The 20,110-nt window shown below is 42.1% G+C and overlaps 5 protein-coding genes across 9 annotated transcripts in view; 2 read left to right on the top strand and 3 right to left on the bottom strand.

Annotated features, from left to right (window-relative positions):
* The window catches only part of LOC147859366 (pentatricopeptide repeat-containing protein At2g39620-like), a 3,985-nt gene extending 650 nt beyond the window's left edge, over nt 1-3,335 (bottom strand). The window contains exon 1 of the mRNA XM_087326235.1: nt 1-3,335. This exon is cut by the window's left edge and continues 650 nt beyond it. Coding sequence (XP_087182361.1) covers nt 1-3,326 — 3,326 coding nt within the window. The 5' untranslated portion in view covers nt 3,327-3,335.
* Nucleotides 3,336-8,065: 4,730 nt separating this feature from the next.
* On the top strand, nt 8,066-9,261 carry LOC147859365 (small RNA-binding protein 11, chloroplastic-like). The gene has a single exon (XM_087326467.1). It carries the CDS (start codon nt 8,208-8,210, stop codon nt 8,778-8,780), a length of 573 nt encoding a protein of 190 aa, XP_087182593.1. The 5' UTR covers nt 8,066-8,207; the 3' UTR covers nt 8,781-9,261.
* A 1,415-nt stretch (nt 9,262-10,676) lies between these two features.
* Nucleotides 10,677-12,422, bottom strand: LOC147859364 (pentatricopeptide repeat-containing protein At2g13600-like). The gene has a single exon (XM_087326305.1). It carries the CDS (start codon nt 12,420-12,422, stop codon nt 10,677-10,679), a length of 1,746 nt encoding a protein of 581 aa, XP_087182431.1.
* A 1,092-nt stretch (nt 12,423-13,514) lies between these two features.
* Nucleotides 13,515-16,874, top strand: LOC147859363 (pentatricopeptide repeat-containing protein At3g53360, mitochondrial-like). 5 transcript variants are annotated; one of them, XM_087326488.1, is made up of 4 exons: nt 13,515-15,867; nt 16,040-16,111; nt 16,209-16,661; nt 16,733-16,874. In XM_087326488.1, the coding sequence occupies exon 1, from the start codon at nt 13,584-13,586 to the stop codon at nt 15,576-15,578; it is 1,995 nt and encodes a 664-aa protein (XP_087182614.1). In that variant the 5' UTR covers nt 13,515-13,583; the 3' UTR covers nt 15,579-15,867; nt 16,040-16,111; nt 16,209-16,661; nt 16,733-16,874. The 5 variants fall into 5 exon arrangements, with proteins under 5 accessions (XP_087182614.1, XP_087182613.1, XP_087182611.1 ...); XM_087326487.1 differs by having other exon boundaries at nt 16,040-16,661; XM_087326485.1 differs by having other exon boundaries at nt 13,515-16,111.
* A 1,741-nt stretch (nt 16,875-18,615) lies between these two features.
* Nucleotides 18,616-19,702, bottom strand: LOC147859362 (uncharacterized). The gene is made up of 2 exons (XM_087326252.1): nt 19,229-19,702; nt 18,616-18,933 (listed from the first exon to the last, which is right to left on the bottom strand). The coding sequence occupies exons 1-2, from the start codon at nt 19,642-19,644 to the stop codon at nt 18,846-18,848; spliced, it is 504 nt and encodes a 167-aa protein (XP_087182378.1). The 5' UTR covers nt 19,645-19,702; the 3' UTR covers nt 18,616-18,845.
* Nucleotides 19,703-20,110: the final 408 nt, after the last annotated feature.

Raw genomic sequence — 20,110 nt, 5'->3', positions numbered from 1 at the left:
ATCTTCTCAATAATCAACGACATCGCCTTGTCAAGGTGTCCTGCACATCCCAAAGCAGCAGCCATGCAACAGTAGATCTCGAGATTGGGGACAATACCATAGTCCATAGCCATGTTCCTGAAGTAAGTGTGGGCCACATCAAGGAGCCCTGAGTGAGTACACGCAGTGAGCACACACAACAAGGTTGTTGCATCTGGTGGGACACCCTCGCTTTGCATCCGCCGGAAACAGTTCAATGCTTCATACCCTCGCCCATGTTGCGCATATCCTGCCATCATCGCATTCCAAGAGACTGTATCTTTTGCACGAAGCTCGCCATGAACCTCTACAGCTTTTGCAAGCATGCCGCATTTCGAATACATGTCCACCAAGGTGGTGCCCAACACAATGTTTCCTTGTAACATGCCACTATTGACTATCTCGGAGTGAATCTCTTTGCCCTTGTCAATAGCTCCAATAATGCCACACGCCTTCAAAATACAGACATAGGTCACCTCATTTGGAGAGAGACCCTCAATTTGCATTCGTTCAAAACAGTTTAGCGCTTCATGAGCTTGTTCTCTGTGGACATATGCCGCAATTAGTGTGTTCCAAGATGATAGATCTTGAACTGGAATCTGATATAGAAGCTGCTGGGCTTTACAAAGAAGGCCACACTTCGCATACATTTCAACCAAAGCATTGGAAAGAGCAATATCTCTTTCCAGTAAGTCCTTCTTCAGTATCTCATCATGAATTTGTTTTCCGTTGTCAATTGCTCCAACATTACCACATGCCTTCAAGATGCTAGCATAAGTGACCCCATCTGGAGAGAATCCCTCACTTTGCATGTTATCAAGAGACCTCAATGCTTTTTGACATTGCCCTGATTGACCATAGCCTGCAATCAGTGCATTCCAAGAGAGAACACTTTGAATAGGAAGCTTGGAAAGCACTTCTTGGGCTTTTTCGAGGACACCACATCTGGCATACATGTCAACCAAACCACAACCAATCTCAGAATCTTTCTCTAGGGAACCTGTGCTCACAATCTCACTATGAATTTGCATGCCTTTAGCAATAGCTCCTGTGATTCCACAGGCCTTCAAAATACAAGTGAAGATGACAGCATCTGGAAAGAGGCCCTCAGTTTGCATCCTTTCAAAACTTTTGAGTGCTTCATGCCCCTGCCCTTCAAGTGTATAACCTTCAATTAGTGCTGACCAAGAGACTACAGTGTGGAGATTAAGCTCATCGAGTACTTCTTGTGCTTTCATTGGTTCGTGACATTTGGCATACATATCCACCAATGCATTTCCAAGAAGTACATTCTTCTCTAGCAGGCCCCTGTTGACAATCTCATCATGGATGCGCTTCCCTGTATCAATAGCTCCTATGAAACCGCTAGTCTTCAAGATGCAAGTGAAGGTAGTCGTGTCAGGAGAAATTCCCTCACTTTCCATCAACTCAAAACAAGCCAGCGCTTCATGACCTTTACCTTGTTGGGTATACCCTGAAATTAGTGCATTCCAAGTCACTATATCTCTAACAGGAAGCCCATCGTGCACTTCTTGGGCCTTCACGAGAACTCCACACTTCGCATACATATCGACCAAAGCATTACCGACCAGAACATCAGTATCCAGCAAGCCTCTAATTAAAATATCATTGTGAATCTTTTCACCTTTGTCGATAGCTCCAGCAATTCCACAAGCTTTCAAGATGCAGGTGAAAGTGACTGCATCTGGAGAGAGACCCTCACTTTGCATTCTTTCAAAACAATTCAATGCTTCATGGCATTGCTCTTGTTGGGCATATCCTGCAATTAGAGAATTCCAAGAAACTTCATTTCGGACAGGAAGGTTGTTGAGCAGTTCCTCAGCTTTCACAAGGAGACCACATTTAGAATACATGCATACTAGGGAATTTCCAAGAATAATGTTATTCTCTAGTAGTCTTCGGTGGATAATCTCAGTGTGAATTTGCTTACCCTTGTCCATCTCTGTGATGCTACCACAGGCTCTTAAGCTGCAAACATAGGTGACCGCATCTGGCAAGAGACCTTCGATTTGCATTTGAGAAAAAGAGTTCAATGATTCTGAGCCATGTTCATGTTGGTCATATCCTGCAATGAGTGTGTTCCATGAGACTACATTACGCAGTGGAAGCTCGGAGAGCACTTGCCGTGCTTTTGAAAGCATGCCACATTTGGCGTACATATCCACCAAAGCATTGCCCAAAACAATATCTTCAGTCAATAAACCCATCTTCACAATCTCGTCATGGATTGTTATGCCTTTGTCAATGGCCTTAATGTGACCGCAAGCCTTCAAGGTGCAAGAAAAGGTGACCCCATTTGCAGAGATTCCTTCCTTCTGCATCCTTTCGAAACAATCAAGCGCTTCATAACCCCGACCCTGCTGTGAATACCCAGAAATTAATGCATTCCAGGAAACCACGCTCCGAGCAGGGAGCTCTTTAAGCAATTCTTCTGCTTTCACAAGCATACCACATTTGGCATACATATCAACCAACGCATTGCCAAGCACGTTATCTTTATGGAGCAATCCCCGATTGACCACATCATCATGAATTTGCTTTCCTCTCTCAACACATCTGAAGCTAGCACAAGCCTTCAAAATGCAAGTGAATGTAACAGCATCCGGTGAGAGGCCTTCAGTCTGCATCAGTTCGAAACAATTCAATGCTTCCCGAGCTCGGCCATGTTGGCTATATCCGGCAATCAATGCCGACCACGAGATTATGTTTCGGACAGGCAGCTCATCGAACACATGCTGGGCTGCCGCAAGCTCGCCACATTTAGTATACATACTGACCAAGGAATTGGCAAGGGCAATGTTGTTTGCAAGCAAGCCTTTAGAGGCAATCTCATCATGAATTTGTTTGCCCTTGTGAAGGGATCCGGTTAGGCGACACGCCTTCAAGATGGAGATGAAGGTGACAACATCAGGTGAGAGGCCTTCTCTATGCATCTCTGAAAGGCATTGTAAGGCTTGATGGCCATGGCCATGTTGAGAATAGGCTGAGATGAGGGCCGACCACGAGACGAGGTGGCGGGGCGAGGGGAGATGATCAAGGACACACCGCGCCTCCCTCACGGCTCCACATCTTGCATACATGCCGATGAGAGCACCGCCCACGACACCATCTCCGCCGCCACACTCACCCCCACCATAGCCATCGCCATCGAACCTCATCATCATTCCGCCTGCTCCGGATCGCTCCACTACCTCTGAGTGAACCACTCTGCCACTCACCACATCCTTCCTCCTGCTACACCACTTGAGAAGCTCCACAACACTCAACCGTTCCTCCCACCTTGTCATATGAAGACCCTCTTCATTCATTCATTCATTCATTCATTCCCTCCCCTGTGAGCTTTCTTCTTCCAATAGAATGCCAAAAAACAGGGGTACCCTTTCAAGTTCAATAGTGGGGGCCACAAGACAAGCTAGTGTCCACATGGCGGACATAAAGACAAATGCGACTCGTCATGAGACAAGCAAGCTAGTGTCCCGCCCAAAGCCCCAACTATCGTGCCACTACTACTACTACTCAAACCGTACTCTCACCTAGGGCCATACCAACAACAAATCTCCTGATGCGCCCAATCACTTGCTTCCTCTCTCTCTTCGGGAAGTGCCTTGTTTTCTCTGCCCCTCCTGTATGAGGTCTCTCTGCCTTTAATTAGTCCGTATACATTAAAAGACAACGTGACGATACCAAAAACAAAATAAAACCCTTGTTGTCACCACCACAATAATAAAAATCATATGGCAAAGTAAATCCTTTCTAACGTGTCCTAAGGCTAGCTGGTGTTACAACAACTCCTACTCATAACAAGTGACCTGCAAAAGCTCAAAAGGAAAAAAACAACTTAATCAATTAACTTTCACCCTGCATACATATTGTAATGCTCTATTGAGACCATCGTGCAATAACCTATTTCCCATTTTTCGTGTTCTTTCCAATGGGCTTGATTGAATACCTAAGGTACTTAAACACAACCTTTTTTTATGGGGAGGGCAAGGTAAACCTTTGGCTTCATAGGTGAAACCAAATTAAAGGGTGACATGTTTTTCCTACTTTACAATTCTTGATGTTGCAACATAACAACCCTGGTGGCTTTAGCAATGGCCATCCTTCTCGATCGTTGTTATGCATCATATTAGGTATCATTTGTGCAATAAGAGCCACCAAGGATAGGCAAAGTAAAACATGGCCACCGAATATAATCATACCATGTAGGCGTATGGAACTTGGTTCATACATTTCTAAAGACCATGGTTTGTCGATGTGGCATCACGATAACATATTGCATAGTTAACATTATGCTAAGCTTGTCACACAATTGAAATCAAACTCGACAATTCCTTTTTTGTGTTAATGTAGAAGCCATGAGGGTGCAAATACCTCTCTTGTTAGGAATCACTATATTGTCTTTCTTACTAACAAATTTTTCTTGATTTTACAAACACTTAACTTTAACAATGAGTTTTAAATCATCAATGCACACTTGGTTGCTTGAATGAAATGGCAAATAAGGAAGAAAAATACAATAAAATCACAAAGACATGCTAACAACAATCAAATGCTTTATTTCTTAGCTGGCTAAAGCTACCTACACGATATGGGTGTATATGAGATTAATTGGTGATTAAACTTGGTGAGAGTGATTGAATGGATAGAAAGAGAGAGCAAACTCTGACATTTTAAATTTTGTTGAATAGTTTTAGAATTGTCGACATTGCCAAGAATCAAAAGTGTTGTGAATCCTAGGATCTATATCAAAATAACAAAAAAAATCATGTAAATAAAAAGTATTGGAATTTTTTTCACGTAAATAGAAAATATCACTTGCAGTAACACGAAGAAATCATATTCTCTTCTTCGTCACCTTGTCTCATTTCATCATGCCTATCATCAAACTCAGATTTTATTTGTGATCCCAAAATTGCATGGGCATCACATTTATGACTAAGGGGTACTTGAATAATGCACCACCATTTGGGATTTGCTCCACTCAATAAGTATGTGGTTTATATTCATCTCGAAACACATACATGTTCTTCATGTTTGTCTAAGGCAACTTAGTGGAGTTCGTTGCAAATAATCCATTCACAATGTCGCATTAGGTCCTACACAAATTAGCTTTAACCACTTGACATTGTTCATGCGAATGTGTAATAGGGAGAAAGAGACCAAAAGTCTTTAGAATTAGAATAATAAGAAAGAATATCATGTTCATAAGGATGTAGCAAAGAGAAAACATCCTAACTAAAACAATCAAAAGTGTATGATTGTTAAGTTAAACGTTATAGTTGTTATCCGTGGGACAATAAGACAAAGGTGTGAAAAGGATCGTAAAAGTAAAGTGTGAAAGGAGATGAGTAGGTCAAGAGAAAAGTTGTCGAGCACTAGCAGATGAGGGGAAAGTAACCGAAATACAAGCAATCGTAAACATAGCACGAGGATCAAGAGAGAATAGTTGGAAGATGCCGATGAAGGAGAGAGCTATATAAAGCGTGAAGTGGCGAAAAAAGAAAGGAGACACAAGGGGGATACAAAAGATATATCTAATTCGAGCTTAGAAACCTAAATCTGTATTGAGATAGCGAGCGATACCAAATATACTTGGGTTGTACTACCATTGTCTTATTTATTCAGTAATCAATTACGTATACTCTTTGGGTCATCTTTGTGCATGTCTCATTTTTAAATTCCATTTCCAATTGTGCTATCTGTTCTATAAGTCGTGAGTACGAATCGGTTGTAGCCGATTCTCGGGGTGTCCAAACCAGAAGGGTGTAACATTTTGGCCCCTACTCGGCCCTACCTCAATCTCTTACACGACCACGATTCCTTGACCCGATTACTCAGGAGGAGTAATCGAAGGTGTTCCCCAGGAATGGAGTAACGATAGGATTCAATTTGTATAGGGTAGAAATTGTCCAACGTCATGAGTTTTGTGTGATGTGTGCCAACCTAAAATTTAACTCTTGAACCATATAAAAAATGACTATTGGCTCATTTTTGGGTTGTTTTGTGTTATTCGAGTTTGGTGTTATAGGCATAACCGTAAGGGCAACTTCTAAAGTTAAATTGAATGGTTTAACATATGGTATTTTGGGAGTAGTATAGATCAAGGGGACTTGTGACTCCCTTCATTACAACACCTTTGAGACTATTGGTGAGGGCCAAGGCCAAACAATCTTCTTCAAAACCATTATTCAATTGTTGAGGGTGTAACAAAAGGTAATATTCAATGGTAGGGGACGCTAATGGTATTTTATGGTTGTCTTGTCTCCTTGGAGCATAGCTCCAGTGGTCACGTGTATAGTTTGATTTGTATAATGGGGGTGACCAAAGTCATTAAGGGAGCGAAGAAGAGAAAGATTTTACTAGATGTATTTACGAATTAATCAATAAAAGATGTGTTCGGTATTTAATTGTGTGTCAACGGAGAGACAACGACTAATAGTGAGTATTGAGAAGCAACTGCTAGGAGCTAATATTGAGTATTTTTCGTTATGAGTCCCCAACAATGATGCTAAACGTTAAATTTAATGCAGTCTCACAGACTCAACCTATGGCAAAAAATTCTACGTTGGTTCATTAAGTCGATGCTCTGGTTGGATAACACCCTATTGTTAGTGACGTTACTGTCATTTAATGGTAACGTTTATTTAAAAAGGATGCATTATGTATTATAATAAGTACATAATTGTGTTATGCATGGTCACCACTTAACGTTATATACCTCGAAACATTGAGATAACCATGCCATATGATGTAAATCTATGGACTACCATTTAAAATATTGCACATGATATATCTTGTTGGTCAAGGCTTGGACATGCACAAACCTAGGCAAGACTAGACAAGGCAGGTCAAAGAATAGAAGCAAATGTGTATAAACTCTTTTTATAATAGTTCATTACTAATTCTATGGCTTAGTAGAAACTTCTAACCACCACCCATAATGGTCTACAATGTTCAATAACTTACAATTGTGAGTTTCTAACCACCACTCATAATGGTCTACAACATTCCATAACCTACGTTTTTGTTTTACTAGGTCCTCTACAAAGTGTGTTTGTGAAACCCTATATTTTATGTATGTTGTTTGCCCATTGTAAAAGCATCAAATATGATTGTGAATTGGTATCTTCTTTGCAACCTACATATCCACTTGGTTGGTTCTATGTGTTGCCTCATCGTGGTCAATGTCTTTTGCCTTTAAAGCCATCCCCATGCAAATGAGCATTCCTCAAGCATCTATAACCATCTCCAAGTGTTGTAATAATTAAGCTTGCATTTTAGAGTGTTAATAACTAAGTACTTGAGTTTAATAACCTAATTAATTTAAATAGATCATTAAGTGTGAATCAAAGTTCGGCTAAGACAAAAATCAACGAGCAGAAGTCGGCCTTTTTCCGTTGATCAATGCAACGCTAACGATTTGTTGTTTACAACCAACCCCTTGCACGAATTACCATCGGAAGCCAGGTTCCTCCTACTGAAAAAAGACAGGACTGAGCCAATCCTTGGTCCTGTCCACGACCGCTATCTACCAGCCAGCCAGCCAGCATGCCACAACCGACTAGTATCTGCTGGCCTTGCGGCCGGCTTAGAAAGGGCGCGATACGAAGACGACGCATCGGGTTTAAGGAAGGCGAAGGACTCTGTGATGCTACCACGATGAATACACACATACACACATAGACACAAGACAATACACAAATACAAACACATACACAAACACATACACAAACACATACACATACACATACACATACACAGAGACACACGGTAGAGAGAGAGAGAGAGAGAGAGAGAGAGAGAGAGAGAGAGAGAGAGAGAGAGAGAGAGGTTTTGTAAGCTAGTATGTGTATGTAAGCCAAAAGCAAGTGAGATACTAAACCCTAAATTCTGAACCAAAGAAGAAGAAGAAGAAGAAAGAAAGAAAGAAAGAAAGAAGGAAAAGAAGCACATATATAAGAAGCCCTAAAACCCCACTATTCTCTCTCTCTCTCTGTCTCTCTCTCTCTCTCTCTCTGTCTGTCTGTGCCTAAAACCCTAAACCTTCCCACAGTTCGTTCCTGTGTCTTCTTCAGCTCTCTGCGTCTGCGTCTGCGTCTGCGTCTGAGCGAGCGAGCGAGCTTCCAAGGAGAGCGAAGCGTACGCAGCACAGGATCAGACGAACGATGGCCCAGGCATGGAGGCGCCTGCTGTTGAGCGGAGCAGCCCAGCTCCGATCCTCTGCGCCTGCTCCTCCTCTTGGCGCTGCCCCTGCCCTCTTGCCTTCCTGCGAGATCCGCCATAGCGCCTCTCGCCTCCTGTCCCTCCGCTTCTTCAACACAGGCGAGGGCGGGAAGCTCTTCGTGGGAGGCATCTCCTTCAACACCACGGAGGACAGCCTGCGCGACGCCTTCGCGGCGCATGGAGAGGTCATGGACGCAAAGATCATCATGGATCGCGAGACTGGCCGATCCCGCGGCTTCGGCTTCATCACCTACTACAAGGAGGAGGATGCAGACACCGCTCTCTCCAAGCTCAACGGCCACACCCTCGATGGCCGCGTCATCCGCGTGGACAGGGCCTCCAGCAGGCCTGCGCGCCCCATGGGCGGCGGCTTCGGTGGAGGAGACGGTGGCTATGGCGGCGGTGGCGGTGGCGGCTTCTCTGGCGGCTTCAATGACTCGGAGCCTGCAGCCGCAGAAGAGGACTGGGGCTCCCTGCCTTCTCTCAATGTCGACGCCTCCTCTGGCCAGAATTAAGAGGGCTTGCTCCCCTGCCAAACCCTAAAGATGCTCCCCTAGTTTATCCTCCACCATCGTTGTCATCGTTATCGTCCCTGCTCGCTTCTGGCTTCATGTCCACCTCTCCATTGCTCTCCATAACACCATGGCGACTTGTGGAAGGTGGAACCCTAGATAAGAGCATGGAACCATTTAGGGTGGGTGAGACTTTGGGCGTATTTTTTCGCAAAACACTGTCTCGTCTCTGCTCTTCTAATTATGTAGTTTTTTGTATTTCGCTGAGCTAGCTCTGCAGCTTTAGTGCAGAGTCTCGCTGTTTTTGTTGCTCTCCTTTGCCTTACAAGGCTCCCAGTATATACACTTAACAGGCATAGGCTTTCAGTCTTCAACATTTAATCCAGTGCCCCTGGAGCAACTTGTGATGGGGTAGAAGCTATATATGTAAGGCTGGAAGCTGATAAATCTTTTGATGTTTTAAGAAATGTTGGCTTTGTTTGTTCCGTCTCTGTATGTTTTTCGGTTTCACTGTAGTATTGTTTTGTCTGGTTGAATTGTTGATATTATCATTGTTAACAATGGTTATGGTTGGGAGTACATGCTTTTGACTAGCGAAACCATGTTTTTGTGCTATCTATTTGCCTTAAATCCATAGGTAACTGGTTCATTTCTCAGAAATGGTGTAGTAGGATTTCTCCATACACGAACTTCATACGATAGTAAGTGATTTATCATTGTTTTGACAATATCATATCTATGAGCTGAATAATTAAGGACAATATTACAAATCTATGGTGAGGTTCTGTTTTAGTGATGGTATATTTTGAAACACAGCTGCGTTTTGGCAATTATATGATTTACAGTGGAAAACCTTAACACATTATATTTGTGAGGGAAAGTTATATTGTGTCTACGTGACTCTACATATTCATAATATTATTGTGACATGGAAAAACCTTACCAATATGAAGGTCAAGAGGAAAAGTTACATTGTGTTGAATCAAGTTTATGGCAATGTTTTGTATAAGTCCTCAATATATTGTTAAATGAAGATTTTTTACTCTGTTGACCACTAATCAGTTTATCGATCCAACTTGAGCCTTCATCGTGAAAGCATGCCTTCTGCAACTTGCGTATCTTGAATCTATCTAGAAAGCCACTCTGCAATTTTTTTTTCTTCTGCTAGTTATGTGGGTTAACATAATTCATACCACGCTCTCGTGGTCTTGGTTAGGAGTTTCAAAGAGTTTAGGTATTCTTCAGTCGCTTATATTTAAGCTCTTGCAACCTTGCATCTAGGAAGAACATTAGAATATAATATCAAATCCAAACAAGTGACTCAAGTATTACTAAGCCACAAATTCTCTTTCTAAGTCTCCACTCAATGATAACCAACTCAAACATGACAATTTTGGTTTTCTATCCATCATTTATTTTTATACAGCTTTTCTTATTTTGACTTTCACTTTCAGATTGGAACACTCTTAAGTGTTGCTGATCTTGTAAGTGGGGGTTTGCATACTTGTTTCCACACTCAGAACAGGAATTCTTGTAACAATAACCATATTCACTTGGCCAATCAAAAGAAGGCACTGCGAGCAATCATTATTAGCATGTCATGAGAAAATGGTTCAGACCATTTAAGGATCTTTGGTCCTAATTGGGGCTATGGCAGAAAATGCTATGGAAAATCAATTCTCTGCAGGAATGGGGCGGCTGGGTTTCAGGTTCATTGTTGCATATATATAAATATACTTCATGTCTCTAATGAATTAAGGCCTTGTATCAGCCCATTCAATTGTAGGACATAAATTTCAGTCATAAGGCACAGAGAATAAGCAAGAGGATCATGGGCTGGCTTTCTGCTCAATACAAAATTGACATTTTAGGTAAGCATTGCATAGTTAAACTTTTATCCTAGAAAGGATCATCTTCCATGCTGGCAGCTGTGTGAATATGAGCCATCATGATGTATCTGGAGATATTACTGTCATCCAATTCTACTGCCTGTTCAAAGGCCAATCTTCCGAGCTTCACATTGCGCCATTTGCGGCAGGCCCCCAACAGGACATCCCAGAGTGGAAGAGACTCAGGGAAAGGCATCTTCCTAATCATCAACATTGCCTTCTCGAAGTTTCCTGTGCGACCGAAGAGATCGACCATGCAAGTGTGATGATCTATGATGGGTATAATCCCATATTTTTGGGTCATCTCCATAAAATACATTTCCCCATCATCCACTAGACCTGAATGGCTGCAGGCAGTCAATAGGCTGAGAAGGGTGACGGAATCTGGAAACACACCCTCAATTTGCATTCTTTTGAAACAATTCACAGCTTCTTCACCGAGTCCCTGTTGGGCATATCCTGCAAGGAGTACATTCCAAGATACTATATCGCGCACAGGAAGCTTGTCAAGTACTTGCTCTGCCTTTACGAGAGAACCACATTTGGAATACATGTCCAACAAAGCATTGTCGAGCAATGTAACTTTTCCAAGAAGCTCTTTACTAATGATCTCATGATGGATATGACTTCCCTTGCCAACAGCCCCTCTACTTCCACAAACCATCAATATGGAAATGAACGTGACAGTATCTGCTAGAATACCCTCACTTTGCATCTGTTGGAAGCATTTGAATGCTTCTTCAGCCTTCTCCTGGTGGGAGTATCCAGCAATAAGAGCATTCCAAGAGACTATATCCCTAACCATCAGCTTGTGGAATACTTCCTCTGCTCTTTCCAACATACCACATTTGGCATACATATCGACCAAAGCAGTACCAAGCACAACATCTTTATCCAGGACTCCATGCCTAAGTATCTCATCATGAATTTGTTTGCCCATGTCAATGCAACATGTACTGCCACATGCCTTCAAGATAGAGCTAAGAGTGATCCCATCTGGATAAAATCCTTCTCTTTTCATCTGCATAAAATGATTGAGTGCATCCTCGCTCCGCCCACATTGCACACATCCTGCAATAACCGCATTCCATGAGATGACATTCCTAACAGGAAGCTCATTAAAGACTTGTTCAGCTTTTACAATTGCACCACACTTGGCATACATATCCACCAGAGCAGTGCCAAGAACGACATCTTTTGCTAGCAGCCCTTTCCGAAGGATCTCCTTGTGTATTTCTATGCCTTCATCCACATTCTGGAGGCTGCCACATGCCCTCAGTATTGAGCTGAAGGTGATGGCATCTGGAGAGTATCCTTTGGCCTGCATCAGCTTGAAACAATCGAGAGCTTTCTCGCAGAGCCCTTGATGGGTATATCCTGCAATGAGCACATTCCAGGAGACCACGTTTGGACGAGGGAGCAGCTCACAGAAGGTTTCTTCTGCTTTATCCATGGAGCCACATCTGGCGTACATGCCTACCAGCGCGGTGGCGAGGATGACATCTCTCCCAGGCAGCAAAAGCAGGGGAAGCCTCTGCCTCACCTCATCATGGATCCGCCTGCCCTGCTCCAGGTCCCCAAGGAGGCCACAGGCCTTGAAGGCAGAAGTAAAACTGATGGCATCGGGGGAGAGGCCATGGCTATGGTGCCTCTCAAGCTCCTGCATACGCCTCAAGCACTGCAATGCTTGCTGGGGCTGGCCTCGCCGCAAGAGGTCGGCCATGAGAGCATTCCAGGATGCAACCTCCATCCCCATAGCGCACACCCCTCCATGCTACACCATACCATGCACATGCACATATACATACATACATATACTCACACACTTCTCCTCCTCGACTGCAGGTTCCATGGGTTCTTCAAATCCTTATACACCATCCATGTATATACAGACATGCATTTATTCACACACTTCTCCTCCTCTGCTGCAGGTTCCATGGGTTCTTCAAATACTTACATGATATATCCATCCATGTATATATATTATACATACATGCTAGGATTGTTCTTCGGTCTCCTCTGTAATTCCTCCCTTCAAATTCCCAACTAAGTTATTGAGTCTTTGCCATTTTCTTCACCTCTTGATGATTCATTCCTTTCTTGGTTGTTGCAATGGAATTGAAAAACCAAAATTCTCTTTCTTCCATTAAGAATTCTTGCTCACAATGGATACATTTGGTCCTCTCAGCAGCAGCCCACACTTCCAATAAAGTATTGGTGTTTTTAATCATGGGCATCAATTGTGTTGCCTAAGAACCCCATAATACCACACATTCCCGTTTTTCGGTAATTACTAGGCGGAACCCTCATCATAGTCACAGAGAAGGTGGCATTGCTTGCTTTTTTTGATAATAGGATAATGAAATTGTTTCATTGACATTTTGTCCAACCCATGTGTGTGGGATATAGGCACTAATTGAAGGTGGGAGGCTTGATGATGTATGCTTTTAAGGGGTGCACGTATACCTTGATGATAGGTTAGGGGGGTATTCTATAATATATATAAACCTCTCGGATATGCCCACGAGAAGTTGGCTTTTAGCGTAAGATGAATTAGTAAATAGACCGTTCATATAGCTTTAGTGACTTGAAAGAGAAAACGAGAGACGTGTGACACAAATATTTGAGAATGTCTGTCCCAATCTAGGAGAGTCTTTGGTTTCGCATGTTAAAAAAGATTTATATGGTTAAAGACTTTAAGTGAACTAGGTTGATTCTTTGAGCTAAATAGCTTATAAGGTCCATCAATTTCTTTAGTGCTCATCACAAATACAAAATGATGTTACCAATGACGATGATAGACTATATATAATGCATACAGAGCTTAAAACTGTACATGAGTTAAATAACTTATGCATTGTACACATGTAATGTATAAAATGAAGAATAACTCAGGTGCAGATCAAGCACCATAGCCATGTCTTGGGTCAGCCAGGCACCTCCTGTAATGAACTGCCCTCATCTTCTTATCATAGATTATGTGAAATGTGGGAGACACAAGGATGCTCTGCACCTCTATGACAGAGTTTCATCCCAAGAAGATTGCTCTTCTTCTTCTTCTTCTTCTTCTTCTTCACATCTCTCCCCCCCTGCTTATGTTGCCCTCCTCCGTGCTTGTGCCCTCCTCAGAGACTTGCAAAGAGGTATGAGGCTGCACGACCAAATCTCCTCAACGGGCTTGCTTGCTTGTGATCTCTTCATTGGCAGCACCATGATCTCCATGTATGCGAAATGTGGCTCTCTCAGAAGAGCCCAACTCCTCTTTGATAGGCTTCCGGCCCGCAATGTCGTGACCTGGAATGCCTTGATCAGAGGTTATGCCGAAGATGGACGTGGAAATGAAGCTCTTCATTATTTTGAGCTGATGAAGCTCCAGGGTATCTCCCCGGATGCTTTCACATTTTCCAGCATCTTCAAGTCCTGTGCAATAACAAGGGATATTCAAAAGGGTCAAGAGTTTCATTCCGAGATAGCGAGACGAGGACTGCTGGGGAAAAATGTCGTTGTTGGAAGCACGGTGGTCGACATGTATGCCAAATGTGGAAGGCTTTGTAAAGCACATGAAGTGTTCAATAGTTTACCTGTTCGGGACACTGTCTCTTGGACTACACTGATTGGTGGGTATGCAGACAGTGGACATGGTGAGGAAGCGTTGAAATTTTTTGAAAGGATGCAATCGGAGAACGTGCTTCCTGATGCTGCCACATTTGTATGCTGCTTCAAAGCTTGTGGTAGCGTAGGAGCTATTGAGAAGGGCCAGGAAATGCATACCGAGGTCGCAAGAAATAGGTTGCTTGAAAAAAACAAGATTACCGGTAGTGCTATAGTTGATATGTATGTCAAGTGTGGATTTCTCACCAAAGCACGAGAAGTTTTTGATAAACTCCTTGTGCGGAATGTTGTCTGTTGGACGACACTTATTACTGGATATGTGGAACATGGCTACCATGAAGAAGCACTGGACTTGTTTGAGCAGATGAGGTCTGAAGGCATATCTCCAAATGCTGTTACATATGTTAGTTGCTTGAGGGCTTGTGGCAGCATAGAGGCCATAGAAAAGGGCCAGATTATGCATGGTCACATTGAAAGAACAGGCTTATTGGAGAGTGATGGGAGCATTGGGAACGCCTTGGTTGACATGTATGCTAAAGCAGGTTTACTAACCAAAGCACAAGATGTGTTTGATAAGCTCCCCATCCAGAATGTATTCTCTTGGAATGCACTTATTTCAGGATATGTTGAATATAAACATGAGGAGGCAGCTGTCGAATGTTTTACAAAGATGAAACTCAAGGGAATCTCTCCAGATGCTGTCACATTTGTTTGCATCTTGAAAGCTTGCGGCAATTTAGGTGCCAAAAACAAGGGTATAGAAATACACGCCGAAATGTCAAGGAAAGGTCTCCTGGAGAATGATCTTGTTCTTGCCAACAGCCTGCTGGATATGTATGCCAAATGTGGTGCACTTGCTGCAGCACATAAATTATTTGACAAGCTTCCTGCTCATGATATTTTCTCATGCAATTCACTAATTGCAGGATACGCACAACTTGGAGAGTTTGAAAATGTTTTTCGTATCTTTGATAGAATGGTCGGGGAGGGTATAACGCCAGGTTGGATCACCTTCCTTATTGTACTTAATACATGTAGTAGATCTGGGTTTTTTAACAAGAGCAAGATGTACTTGGAAGCTATGATGGAAACTTATGGCATCATTCCAATGCCAGAGCACCATGCTTGCATAGTTGGTATTCTTTGCCGTATTGGTGAATTAGATAGGGCGGTCACAATGATTCAAAAGATCCCAAGTTGTCCTAGCCTCGTAACTTGGTTTTCGATATTGAATGCTTGTAAACATTGGGGAAATATACAGTTGGGCAGACAAGCTTTCAAAAATGTGGCACGCCTCTAGACAGAAATGTGTGCCTCATGTTATGCACACATACACCCCAATTTTGAGAGCTCTAATAATGTGGCTCCTTACCGAGTGTTGGATGCTCATGTGGAAAAAAACGACCACATTCATGCCACTTTCAAACTGGAATCCACGCTAATTGTTAAAGTGCTGTGGCGAATCCCATCTAATGTTATGGAAAAGCTTACATATCCCCAACCTTGGTATTATGATCATTTCTGTTCTGCATTGGCTCAGGTTTCAGGTATTTGAGTTTGCAGATTGTGTTGAGTAGAAGCTGCAGAAGGTACGCAGACATCAATACTTTTCTATATTGGATGCTTGTAAACATTGGGGAAATATACAGTTGGGCAGTCAAGCTTTCCAAAATGCAGCATGCCTCTAAACAGAAATGTGTGCCCAATATTACGCACACATACACCCTGTTTTGAGAAATCTAACAATATGGCTCCTTTCAGTGTGTTGGATAGTCATGTGGAAAAGAACAACCAAGTTCATGCCACTTTCAAACATGGAATCCACACTAATTGGTAAGTGCTGTGGCAAATCCCATCAAATATTATGGAAATGCTTAATACATATCCCCAACCTTGGTTTTATGATTGATTCTATTCTGCATTGAGTCAGGTTTCAGGTATTTGAGTTCGCAGATTGTGTCGAGTAGAAGCTGCCGAAGGTAGGCAGACATTTTTCTGCTCCTAGAAGGAAACATAGAAAAGGAATAAAGACACATGGCTTTCCTGAAAACTAACGAACTTCTAGGTGCTTTAATGGGGGATCTCTTTGAGGATTGGTGGGTAGTATAAGACCTTACACTACCTGGCAGAACTAAAATTGGCTTGGTTTTGCCAGTATCACTTATGACTCTTGTCTGAGATGTCCTGGAATCAAAATGTCGGCCATTCTCTTGGACCCAAGAGGATGGATAATGTGCTTTATGCAATGGTTGCTCCAGTTTTGTCAAGAGAAAACAAGACAAGGTATAATTGTCACTCTTTTTTGGGTTATGTTAGAAAATATGGAATGAGGCTTCAAATATCGCGATTCAATATTGAAGCTTTCCTGAATCTCAAGTTAATAGTAAGTGCACATGTTGGCTTTTATTCTTTGCTTATGACATTAATTAACAACAGTTATTTTGTTGAAATCAGGCAAGACAACATTTATGCCCAGTTTGAAACAGACGAGGTTCAATGGTCCGCAGACATGCCATTGGTCTAGGTTGAATTGGATTCTGATGTGTGTGAAGATGTTGGCCCAACTGTACCAAGTCGGTGTAGATTAGGCCCTATACACAATAGGTGGTGTTAAAGCAAGAACATTCTTGAGTAACCACAATGAGGAAAGTAACTGAACACAACAGAGAAAGTGAAAACTTTCATCATGGAGATAAAGATAAAGATAATTATGCAGAATCCAATATGTAGATGGACATTGTAAGAATTTTATTCGACCATGGTTCAACAAAAACATCGTCATCATATGTTAAGCCAACCATGTTTTAATTAATTAATTAATTATCTTTACTACTAGGTTTTACTGTATGATTTTTAGGTCACAATTTACAAAAGATTAGATTTGTACACAAGGTTTATTGGTAGGGAACAAGCTAGTATTTTCGTTTTGTCCAGGCTATTGAATGCTCAATAGTTAAGACCATAAACATTTCAACCATGGTATGACAATTGTTATATTTAAGAGGGTGCATTTTGTATAAAAATGTCAATGAAACCAACTAAATTATGTCATGAGGATTTTTTACAACGAGTCAATTACAATGCGCAATTTCAAGACTTGAGACACTTTGATAAACTAAACTACATATTTGAATCTCAAAGAGTTTATCTCTAACCCTAAATATCAAAGTAGTTTAATTAGAATCTCTCTCTCTATACTCTGCACCTGTGGTGCTCTCTGCACTTCACCTTTGACTCATATACCTTCCTCCCCATTGAAATGCATACTCTTTTGAGATTTTCTTCATTTCCTCAAATACCCTTTATCAACTTCCCCTTTTCTCTAGACTTTATGTCATTTGAACAATTAAATGCCCAATTCATCCCCCTTTTTCACCTTTTGAGATAGACCATGGGCATTTTGAGGAGGTGAGGAGAATCTGGGGAGTTTAAGAAATGAAGAGAGTCGTAACTAGCATATTTTCAGAGTCTTAGAATAAACTAAATTTAATTATAAAGTTGGGATATAAAGAACACTTATTATAGAGTAAAGAGCATTGTTATGATCCTTCTCTTCAAAATATTGAAGTATTAAGTATATAATGTATATTTACACACATGTATACATGAAGTTAAGTATGACTACAATAGCACTTCATTGGTCTTATTGCAAAAACAATGAGATGTTTAATAGTAAAGTTTGTAACAATATTCACATATAAGTGCATTCAACGGGAGGAGTCATTAGAGGTATATGAAGAAAAATAACCATATTTTTGGGTAATCTATGTCCAATATCAGAAATTTGTTATGTCAATTTTGAATTGGTAAACGTTGTAGAAGGTCACACTTTTTGTATAGTGACATTAGTTGGTTGCAATTAGCAAGTTACTTGGAATCACGCCAAAGTTGTATAGAGATATCTATGATAATTGTATGCAACCTCCACTCTACTTTATAAACTTGTATATGTCAAGGATCGCAAGTTAATTGTCCATCATAGCTACCAATAAGAAAAGAAAGAAGTCCTAGCAACTCTTCAAGGGTTTTTACTCAAAACTTGATTGCATGGCAAGAGGGAACTTTTTGCGCACAATTTCAACCTCATTAGAGTCTAGGGTTAAGCTATCATATTCTCTCTCTCTCTCTCTCTCTCTCTCTCTCTCTCTCTCTCAATATTTATGGATATTGCTAAAATGCTTTGGGGGTTACTGAATTAAAGCTATATGTATATACATTTTATATACTTCTATTGTAATGGCATTTTCCTAGTTTTTTCAACCATAATAGCAATGTCAATATGATTGTTGAAAGCATGTCCTTTAGCTTTGGGTAATTGATAATTGGTGCTCTTATTTAGATACATTACAACATAGAAAAGTACGTTATAGCAAGCACCATGTTGTGATATATAAAATATACAATCGAAAAATTTCAAGGATTGCCGAATTGAGGCTCTAAAGATAGATAAAGCTTGTTCTTCCCATGAGTTTTAGACTTGAGTTGAAATATATATGTGTACATGTGATCGATCGTTTGACGTGGGATGATAATAATACTAATGATTGGTGTTGATCTATGAATACCTTCAGTACTCTTTCACACTACTCGGAGCTCTCTGCATACCATAGAGCTCTTTACAACTCACCCAATATCGGCACCTTTGCGCCTCGCAACTGCACCCCACGGTTCATGAATCATTTCATCGTGCATCGAACAAACAAAGGCATTAATGAGCAAATCCCAAAACTCAATAAAAAAAAGTGGGTGAGTAAAGCATATACATATACATACATACACATACACACATACATACGTACATACATACATACATGCACATCCATCCATACACACACACACACACACATGCATGCATGCATACATACATACATACATACATACATACATACATACATACATACATACAGAGAGAGAGAGGACCCCCCTGGGCTTGGGTGGGCTCGGCCTTACTCGACATTCTTGAGGTGGAACGGTGGGGGCTTATTGGTGCGGTCGGTGAAGAAGCGGAGTGCTTGAAAGAAGGGCCGGAAGTGGAGGTCGGGGCGGGGCGCGACGTGGAGGTGGATGGGCAACTTAAGTTCGTAGGCGAATTCGCTCGCGCTCTTGCAAGGGGAATCGGCTGCGGACTCGGACAAGTGTCGGCCATGCGCATGCCCATGGTCATGGCTATGGCCATGGCCATGGCCGTGCCCGTGGTCGGGAAGGAAGCGCATCCACGATCCCTCGGATGTTTCGAACCTCTCCGTCCGGCCGAAGCCAAGCGCGGCCATGCCTCTCTCCACGTCCTCTAGCGACGAAACATCGGAATTGGGGTCCGATGAGCACACGTAGTGCGCCACCACGTCCCGCATCTCCGTCACACCCATCTCTTCCTTCTTTCTCTCTCTCTCTCTCTCTCTCTGTCTCTGTCTCTGTCTCTGTGTTTCTCCTCCTGTGCCTTCAATCAATCCTGCAGGTATGCCATTTCACGTTGAATTGTTTGTACAGATGTTGTGTTTGGATGTGCCTATTCATCTGTTTCTACACCTATTCAGTTTCGGGCGGGCTTTTGTGGCGGTCACCTCGCCCTGCGGGGGATGGTCTCTCCCTTGTATTATAAACAAACACAAGGGGGGGGAGGGGGGGATTGGTCCTTTCTTGTTTGATTCCCAGTGTCTCTCAATATGTTTCGGGCCAAGCACCTTGACAAATGAACCCCATCGCGCCCCCTCATGTTTGCCGGACAATATTTTGTGTCTACGTACGAGATATCTGGCCTTTTCCTCGACCCGCCCAATGTTCCTCACATGGCAAATTTCCTCTAGTGAAATGGCTTCTTGCACAAGTATTTGT

Source organism: Azolla caroliniana, unplaced genomic scaffold, assembly GCF_043228905.1.
Source record: "Azolla caroliniana isolate FFs.n. ecotype wild unplaced genomic scaffold, voAzoCaro1.0.p SCAF_10, whole genome shotgun sequence".
Taxonomy (NCBI): Eukaryota; Viridiplantae; Streptophyta; class Polypodiopsida; order Salviniales; family Salviniaceae; genus Azolla; species Azolla caroliniana.
Note: the sequence above shows the minus strand (reverse complement) of the source record. Positions and strands in the feature narration are given on the sequence as shown.

What these genes read in the sequence shown, in the direction of transcription:
- LOC147859365 (XM_087326467.1), top strand. Translation starts at nt 8,208, where the DNA reads ATGGCCCAGGCATGGAGGCGCCTGCTGTTGAGCGGAGCAGCCCAGCTC.
- LOC147859364 (XM_087326305.1), bottom strand. Translation starts at nt 12,422, where the DNA reads ATGGGGATGGAGGTTGCATCCTGGAATGCTCTCATGGCCGACCTCTTG.
- LOC147859363 (XM_087326488.1), top strand. Translation starts at nt 13,584, where the DNA reads ATGTCTTGGGTCAGCCAGGCACCTCCTGTAATGAACTGCCCTCATCTT.
- LOC147859362 (XM_087326252.1), bottom strand. Translation starts at nt 19,644, where the DNA reads ATGGGTGTGACGGAGATGCGGGACGTGGTGGCGCACTACGTGTGCTCA. An exon ending in TTCCACCTCAAGAATGTCGA is followed by an intron (nt 18,934 to 19,228) that starts GTAAGGCCGAGC and finishes CGTGGGGTGCAG; the next exon opens with TTGCGAGGCGCAAAGGTGCC.